Source organism: Palaemon carinicauda, chromosome 9 (genome assembly GCF_036898095.1).
Source record: "Palaemon carinicauda isolate YSFRI2023 chromosome 9, ASM3689809v2, whole genome shotgun sequence".
NCBI classification, from domain to species: domain Eukaryota; kingdom Metazoa; phylum Arthropoda; class Malacostraca; order Decapoda; family Palaemonidae; genus Palaemon; species Palaemon carinicauda.
The window spans coordinates 147,919,116-147,929,115 of record NC_090733.1 but is presented as its reverse complement, the minus strand read 5'-3'; the positions used below and the strand labels follow the sequence as shown (position 1 = coordinate 147,929,115).

Here is a 10,000-nt window from a genome sequence, read left to right as displayed (position 1 = left end):
CTCAAAGTACTGCTGCGTACTTATACTTTGATGTCCTTTATCCAAAATGTTACAGATTCATACTTGGGTCATACCCAACATGATACCTAGTTTGGTCAAAAACGGTACAGTAGTTACTGTGTAAAAAAGGCTTACAAACAAATATACACTAAAAAAGCAATCTGAGAGTACAGACCTCCGTCACGGCAGCTTATTTCACGAAACCAGTTTGCCTTTCCCAGAATCAATTTAGACCGTTGGCGTATTTGTAGACTGTGTGACAACCATGTGCGAACTTGGGGTTAAGGTTGGGGTTTATTCGGTCAAACTTGACCTTGACCTTTGACCGAGGGCTTTCAAAATTGAAACACTTCCACGTCTCAAAATGAAAATTAATCCCTTAAAGTTTCACTACTCAATGAGTAAAATTGTGCCCAGGAATTTGTTCACAAACAAACAAACATACAAACGGACAAACAGGGGTGAAAACATAACCTCCTCCCAACTTCATTGGCAGAGGTAATAAACGACGGCAGGGGTGAATACATACCCTTCGAAGATTTAGGTGAAAGCAACTATGGTCATTTTTTTTTTTAGTGAGGCAGATTTGCACGACTCGCAGGGGTGCCCTTTTAGCTCGGAAAAGTTTCCTGACCGCCGATTGGTTGGACAAAATAATTCTAACCAATCAGTGATCAGGAAACTTTTCCGAGCTAAAAGGGCACCGGTGCGAGTCGGTGCAAATGCGCCTAATAAAAAAAATGACTATAGTTATATCAATCACAGAGGAAATGACTTCAACTTATGAATTGTGCCCGACTAATTCGATAAAAATGAGAGAGAGAGAGAGAGAGAGAGAGAGAGAGAGAGAGAGAGAGAGAGAGAGAGAGAGAGAGAGAGAGAGAGAGAGAGAGAAAATATCATTCATTAAATATATTCAGGGAGAAGGGATGTCCATTAGCTGATCAAAGGTGAGGGTGAAAAACTTGGCATCTAGCAAGAACAAAGCTTTCCATAACAAAGACCCTGAGAACTAACTTTGACGCCCAAGTACATTATCTCGTTATAAGAGTCCGTGGTCACGAGTGACTTACGTCATACCAATTAAAAGTATAGTGATAAAAAGAAAAAGATAAATTGAGCGTGCTGAAGTCGAGGTTGCAGACGAAATTCATATCAACAGCATTTTCCAGCGTAGAAACTTCCATTAAATGGATTTATGTAATTATGGACTCGTGAACTGGCTAAACTTGATGCATGATTTTATATGGATGCAAAAAAAAAAAAAAAAAAAAAAAAAAAAAAAACAAAGCTTGGTCTTATTTGGTGGTTTAGCAAACCTTCAATCTCTTAATGAAAATGGTTTGTTTAATGATCTCTTGAATATTTTAACAATAGATTAATAGGATTCTATTATCTATGAAGATTTGCCTTTATTTTCTCAAAGCATTTTTTTTCCAAACTCTAACATCTTGGACAGCAAGCTTACATTATGGAAAAATACTTGATTGAGGGGTGGTTACTTGTACAAGTACTGATAAACTCATACTTCGTTGATAGAATGACAAGACAGATTAGCAAACTTGTTGCCTTTGTGTGTGTGTGTGTGTGTGTGTGTGTGTGTGTGTGTGTGTGTGTGTGTGTGTGTGTGTGTGTGTGTGTGTGTGTGTAGTGGTATTACTGCAACTGACAGGTTGAATAGTATAATAGCAGGAGGGAAAGATTCCATAAGAATAGATAGGCCTACGAGGAAATAAGTTTCTTTAACTGAAGTTTGAACAACATTGTTCCCTGAAATCTTCATACTTTATAAAAAGTTTTAAGTGGCTCTGATGTAAGATATTTATACATGCATTTGACTGAAATATTCCTTCTCAACTCACATCATATATTTGAAATTTCACAGCAGCAACTGAAAATTTATGCATTATATATATATATAATATATATATATATATATATATATATATATATATATATATATATATATATATATATACATATATATATATATATATATATATATATATATATATATATATATATATATACATACATATATATATGTGTGTGTATATACACACACACACACACACACACACATATATATATATATATATATATATATATATATATATACATATATACATATATATATATATATATATATATATATATATATATATATAGGCTATATATATATATATATATATATATATATATATATATATATATATATTCGCGCGCGCGAGTTTGTGTTACAGTGAAAAGCTGTGGTCTATATATTCTCATTATTTGTCTTAAATAATGAAATAGAGAGAACTGAAACCTATTGTTAACGAAAAATAACCACTTAACAGTGATATACTTTACATTCCGATATCAAATACCTCACTCCGGTCATCCAACAACTTCCCGCATTGACTAAAATAATAATACCAATTCCCTAATATCGCAAGAGGGTCTGCCCCTCTCTTTTATTCTTCTCCTGTACTTCTCTTTCTCCCTATTTCCTTAATCTTTCCCATCCCGAGTACCTGCCTTTGAGCTCTAAACTGGATTGTATCCAGGGGTACTCTTCCTTTCCCCATATTCCCCACTTCCCTATTATTATTATTATTATTATTATTATTATTATTATTATTATTATTATTATTATTATTATTATTATTATTATTATTATTATGTGGACAGAGGCAATACATATATAGACCTTGGGTTCGCGCGTCTCTTCAAAGGCCCCGGAATTATTTCAAGACTAATGAAGTCTAAATGACATTCATGACATTGACTTTCTAGTGCTTGACTTGTTCCAAATCATAAATGTTTCGTAAAGACTTTATTTGTGGCTTCATTGCCCTTTTGTCAAACATTTCGTTGTTAAAAACCGTAATTTTAATCGGAAATTCTCGGTAAAAATATACTGTTCTAGGCCGTATTTCAGTAAAATACAGGCCACCGTAATTTTACCTTACTTTTTTATTATATTTACTGGTTGATGACCGTAATATCGTTCCTTCACGTCAATATATCCATTTTCAAAACTGTAAAAATCCTGGAATAAATGTTGCCAAGCATTTACAGTTTTTTAATGCACATTTTTAACAGTGTAGAATGAGCGTTTTTAATTCAGATTTTGAGATATTGAAGTCAGATATATTTTTACTTTCTTTTTGAAAGATGAATATTTTTTACTCTTTCAAGTATTAACGACAAGCGATTGATTTAGAGTTCTAATATGGCAGCTTTATCTATATATGATATTTTTGGGGATAGGGAAACGTAACTCACAATGTTTTTATGAAGTTTAGTTAAAAATCTGATTATGAACTCTGCTCAAACAGGTATATCTCAGAATCATTTTATTAAAGTAAAGAAAAATAACGTGTGCTATAATAAATTCAAAGTAATGTCGTCGCATATTCTTTTATAAAAAATTAAACTAAATATTTATTAATTTTCTACTTGAAAGAAATGTGATAATTATTTCAGTGCTGAATATCATAAGAATCATTTGATAAAATTACGAATTTATTGATACCCGTTACTCAATGAAGAGGTAAGATAGTTTTTTAATCTTAAAACAAAAGAAACTAATGAAAGTAAACACAGACAGGAAAACTAGAAAATAGTCAACTGGGTTTTTCTCTTTTTTTTTTCTATTCTTGCAAGATTTTTCTTATCAGTAACACTAATTTGATATGGAGTGCCGGTACAATATATTGATAACTAAATGTAAACTGATGTCATTTTGGTTTTCAATAAGCCCTTTTGAACGGATATATAACTCTAGTTAGTAATTCTGGATTAACGTGTCAACATCCGTATAAACAATAACTAAATGTGAGCCGGTGTCTTTAGCTTACAGCAAAGTAGTAATTTTGAGCCAACTTTACAACCAAGAAGTAATTTTGATTCGATGTCAGCTAGTAAAAAATTTGAGTATGACATTGTACAGCATACCAGTGATTTTGAGTCTGTTTGTATAACCAAAAAGTAATTTTGAGGTATCTATTAATTAAAGTAGTTGTTGTTATTAGTATCATGTAATGCCTAATAGTGATTTTAAGTCAGTGTCTGTATATCCAAGTATTAATTTTGAGTCAGTCTGCATATCCACCTATTTATTTTGAGTTGGAGTCTTATTAGCCAAGAATTAATTTTGAGTCAGAGTCTTATTAGCCAATAATTAATTTTGAATCAGAGTTTTATTAGCCAAGTACTAATTTTGAGTCAGTCTGTATATCCAAGTATTAATTTTGAGTTAGAGCCTATATATCCAAGTACTAATTTTGAGTTAAAGTCCATATACCCAAGTATTAAATTTGAGTTAGAGTATTATTAGCCAAGAATTAATTTTGGATGAGAATCTTATTAACTAAGTATTAACTTAGAGTCAGAGTCTTATCAACCAAATATTAATTTCGAGTCAGAGTCTTATTCGCCAAGTATTAATTTCGAATCAGAGTCTTATTCGCCAAGTATTAATTTCGAATCAGAGTCTTATTCGCCAAGTATTAATTTCGAATCAGAGTCTTATTCGCCAAGTATTAATTTCGAATCAGAGTCTTATTCGCCAAGTATTAATTTCGAATCAGAGTCTTATTCGCCAAGTATTAATTTCGAATCAGAGTCTTATTCGCCAAGTATTAATTTCGAATCAGAGTCTTATTCGCCAAGTATTAATTTCGAATCAGAGTCTTATTCGCCAAGTATTAATTTCGAATCAGAGTCTTATTCACCAACTATTAATTTCGAATCAGAGTCTTATTCGCCAAGTATTAATTTCGAATCAGAGTCTTATTCGCCAAGTATTAATTTCGAATCAGAGTCTTATTCGCCAAGTATTAATTTCGAATCAGAGTCTTATTCGCCAAGTATTAATTTCGAATCAGAGTCTTATTCACCAACTATTAATTTCGAATCAGAGTCTTATTAGCCAACTATTAATTTCGAATCAGAGTCTCATTAGCCAACTATTAATTTTGAATCAGAGTCTTATTAGCCAAGTATTAATTTTGAATCAGAGTCTTATTAGCCAAGTATTAATTTTGAATCAGAGTCTTATTAGCCAAGTATTAATTTTGAATCAGAGTCTTATTAGCCAAGTATTAATTTTGAATCAGTCTTATTAGCTAAGTATTAATTTTGAATCAGAGTCTTATTAGCCAACTATTAATTTTGAATCAGAGTCTTATTAGCCAACTATTAATTCTGAATCAGAGTCTTATTAGCCAAGTATTAATTTTGAATCAGAGTCTTATTAGCCAACTATTAATTTTGAATCAGAGTCTTATTAGCTAAGTATTAATTTTGAATCAGAGTCTTATTAGCCAACTATTAATTTTGAATCAGAGTCTTATTAGCCAACTATTAATTTTGAATCAGAGTCTTATTAGCTAAGTATTAATTTTGAATCAGAGTCTTATTGGCCAACTATTAATTTTGAATCAGAGTCTTATTAGCCACCTATTAATTTTGAATCAGAGCCTTATTAGCTAAGTATTAATTTTGAATCAGAGTCTTATTAGCCAACTATTAATTTTGAATCAGAGTCTTATTGGCCAACTATTAATTTTGAATCAGAGTCTTATTGGCCAACTATTAACTTTGAATCAGAGTCTTATTAGCCAACTATTAATTTTGAATCAGAGTCTTATTAGCTAAGTATTAATTTTGAATCAGAGTCTTATTGGCCAACTATTAATTTTGAATCAGAGTCTTATTAGCCAACTATTAATTTTGAATCAGAGTCTTATTAGCCAACTATTAATTTTGAATCAGAGTCTTATGAGCCAAGTATTAATTTTGAATCAGAGTCTTATTAGCCAACTATTAATTTTGAATCAGAGTCTTATGAGCCAAGTATTAATTTTGAATCAGAGTCTTATTAGCCAACTATTAATTTTGAATCAGAGTCTTATGAGCCAACTATTAATTTTGAATCAGAGTCTTATTAGCCAACTATTAATTTTGAATCAGAGTCTTATGAGCCAACTATTAATTTTGAATCAGAGTCTTATTAGCCAACTATTAATTTTGAATCAGAGTCTTATTGGCCAACTATTAATTTTGAATCAGAGTCTTATTAGCCAACTATTAATTTTGAATCAGAGTCTTATTGGCCAACTATTAATTTTGAATCAGAGTCTTATTAGCCAACTATTAATTTTGAATCAGAGTCTTATTAGCTAAGTATTAATTTTGAATCAGAGTCTTATTAGCCAACTATTAATTTTGAATCAGAGTCTTATTGGCCAACTATTAATTTTGAATCAGAGTCTTATTGGCCAACTATTAACTTTGAATCAGAGTCTTATTAGCCAACTATTAATTTTGAATCAGAGTCTTATTAGCTAAGTATTAATTTTGAATCAGAGTCTTATTGGCCAACTATTAATTTTGAATCAGAGTCTTATTAGCCAACTATTAATTTTGAATCAGAGTCTTATTAGCCAACTATTAATTTTGAATCAGAGTCTTATTAGCCAACTATTAATTTTGAATCAGAGTCTTATTAGCCAACTATTAATTTTGAATCAGAGTCTTATGAGCCAAGTATTAATTTTGAATCAGAGTCTTATTAGCCAACTATTAATTTTGAATCAGAGTCTTATGAGCCAAGTATTAATTTTGAATCAGAGTCTTATTAGCCAACTATTAATTTTGAATCAGAGTCTTATTAGCCAACTATTAATTTTGAATCAGAGTCTTATTAGCCAAGTATTAATTTTGAATCAGAGTCTTATTAGCCAACTATTAATTTTGAATCAGAGTCTTATTAGCCAAGTATTAATTTTGAATCAGAGTCTTATTAGCCAAGTATTAATTTTGAATCAGAGTCTTATGAGCCAACTATTAATTTTGAATCAGAGTCTTACTGGCCAACTATTAATTTTGAATCAGAGTCTTATTAGCCAACTATTAATTTTGAATCAGAGTCTTATTAGCTAAGTATTAATTTTGAATCAGAGTCTTATTGGCCAACTATTAATTTTGAATCAGAGTCTTATTAGCCAACTATTAATTTTGAATCAGAGTCTTATTGGCCAACTATTAATTTTGAATCAGAGTCTTATTGGCCAACTATTAATTTTGAATCAGAGTCTTATTGGCCAACTATTAATTTTGAATCAGAGTCTTATTGGCCAACTATTAACTTTGAATCAGAGTCTTATTAGCCAACTATTAATTTTGAATCAGAGTCTTATTAGCTAAGTATTAATTTTGAATCAGAGTCTTATTGGCCAACTATTAATTTTGAATCAGAGTCTTATTAGCCAACTATTAATTTTGAATCAGAGTCTTATTAGCTAAGTATTAATTTTGAATCAGAGTCTTATTAGCCAACTATTAATTTTGAATCAGAGTCTTATTGGCCAACTATTAATTTTGAATCAGAGTCTTATTGGCCAACTATTAACTTTGAATCAGAGTCTTATTAGCCAACTATTAATTTTGAATCAGAGTCTTATTAGCTAAGTATTAATTTTGAATCAGAGTCTTATTAGCTAAGTATTAATTTTGAATCAGAGTCTTATTAGCTAAGTATTAATTTTGAATCAGAGTCTTATTAGCCAACTATTAATTTTGAATCAGAGTCTTATTAGCCAGCTATCAATTTCGAATCAGAGTCTTATTGGCCAAGTATTAACTTTGAATCAGAGTCTTATTAGCCAACTATTAATTTTGAATCAGAGTCTTATTGGCCAACTATTAATTTTGAATCAGAGTCTTATTAGCCAACTATTAATTTCGAATCAGAGTCTTATTAGCCAAGTATTAATTTTGAATCAGAGTCTTATTAGCCAACTATTAATTTTGGATGAGAATCTTATTAACTAAGTATTAACTTAGAGTCAGAGTCTTATCAACCAAATATTAATTTCGAGTCAGAGTCTTATTCGCCAAGTATTAATTTCGAATCAGTCTCTTATTCGCCAAGTATTAATTTCGAATCAGAGTCTTATTCGCCAAGTATTAATTTCGAATCAGAGTCCTATTAGCCAACTATTAATTTTGAATCAGAGTCTTATTGGCCAACTATTAACTTTGAATCAGAGTCTTATTAGCCAACTATTAATTTTTAATCAGAGTCTTATTAGCTAAGTATTAATTTTGAATCAGAGTCTTATTGGCCAACTATTAATTTTGAATCAGTCTTATTGGCCAACTATTAATTCTGAATCAGAGTCTTATTGGCCAACTATTAACTTTGAATCAGAGTCTTATTAGCCAACTATTAATTTTTAATCAGAGTCTTATTAGCTAAGTATTAATTTTGAATCAGAGTCTTATTGGCCAACTATTAATTTTGAATCAGTCTTATTGGCCAACTATTAATTTTGAATCAGAGTCTTATTAGCCAACTATTAATTTTGAATCAGAGTCTTATTAGCCAACTATTAATTTTGAATCAGAGTCTTATTAGCCAACTATTAATTTTGAATCAGAGTCTTATTAGCCAACTATTAATTTTGAATCAGAGTTTTATTGGCCAACTATTAATTTTGAATCAGAGTCTTATTAGCCAACTATTAATTTTGAATCAGAGTCTTATTAGCCAACTATTAATTTTGAATCAGAGTCTTATTAGCTAAGTATTAATTTTGAATCAGAGTCTTATTAGCCAACTATTCATTTTGAATCAGAGTCTTATTGGCCAACTATTAATTTTGAATCAGAGTCTTATTAGCCAACTATTAATTTTGAATCAGAGTCTTATTAGCCAACTATTAATTTTGAATCAGAGTCTTATTAGCTAAGTATTAATTTTGAATCAGAGTCTTATTAGCCAACTATTAATTTTGAATCAGAGTCTTATTGGCCAACTATTAATTTTGAATCAGAGTCTTATTAGCCAACTATTAATTTTGAATCAGAGTCTTATTAGCCAACTATTAATTTTGAATCAGAGTCTTATTAGCCAACTATTAATTTTGAATCAGAGTCTTATTGGCCAACTATTAATTTTGAATCAGAGTCTTATTAGCCAACTATTAATTTTGAATCAGAGTCTTATTAGCCAACTATTAATTTTGAATCAGAGTCTTATTAGCTAAGTATTAATTTTGAATCAGAGTCCTTTTAGCCACCTATTAATTTTGAATCAGAGTCTTATTGGCCAACTATTAATTTTGAATCAGAGTCTTATTAGCCAACTATTAATTTTGAATCAGAGTCTTATTAGCCAACTATTAATTTTGAATCAGAGTCTTATTAGCTAAGTATTAATTTTGAATCAGAGTCTTATTAGCCAACTATTAATTTTGAATCAGAGTCTTACTGGCCAACTATTAATTTTGAATCAGAGTCTTATTAGCCAACTATTAATTTTGAATCAGAGTCTTATTAGCCAACTATTAATTTTGAATCAGAGTCTTATTAGCTAAGTATTAATTTTGAATCAGAGTCTTATTAGCCAACTATTAATTTTGAATTAGAGTCTTATTAGCCAACTATTAATTTTGAATCAGAGTCCTATTAGCCAACTATTAATTTTGAATCAGAGTCCTATTAGCCAACTATTAATTTTGAATCAGAGTCTTATTAGCTAAGTATTAATTTTGAATCAGAGTCTTATTAGCCAAATATTAATTTTGAATTAGAGTCTTATTAGCCAACTATTAATTTTGAATCAGAGTCCTATTAGCCAACTATCAATTTTGAATCAGAGTCCTATTAGCCAACTATTAATTTTGAATCAGAGTCTTATTAGCTAAGTATTAATTTTGATTCAGAGTCTTATTAGCCAACTATTAATTTTGAATCAGAGTCTTATTAGCTAAGTATTAATTTTGAATCAGAGTCTTATTAGCCACCTATTAATTTTGAATCAGAGTCTTATTGGCCAACTATTAATTTTGAATCAGAGTCTTATTAGCCAACTATTAATTTTGAATCAGAGTCTTATTAGCTAAGTATTAATTTTGAATCAGAGTCTTATTAGCCAACTATTAATTTTGAATCAGAGTCCTATTAGCCAACTATTAATTTTGAATCAGAGTCTTATTAGCTAAGT

General features: G+C 30.0%; 1 protein-coding gene across 1 annotated transcript; it reads left to right on the top strand.

Annotated features, from left to right (window-relative positions):
• Window positions 1-79: 79 nt before the first annotated feature.
• Window positions 80-4,918, top strand: LOC137646690 (uncharacterized). The gene is made up of 2 exons (XM_068379798.1): window positions 80-104; window positions 4,413-4,918. The coding sequence occupies exons 1-2, from the start codon at window positions 80-82 to the stop codon at window positions 4,916-4,918; spliced, it is 531 nt and encodes a 176-aa protein (XP_068235899.1).
• The last annotated feature ends 5,082 nt before the right edge of the window (window positions 4,919-10,000 follow it).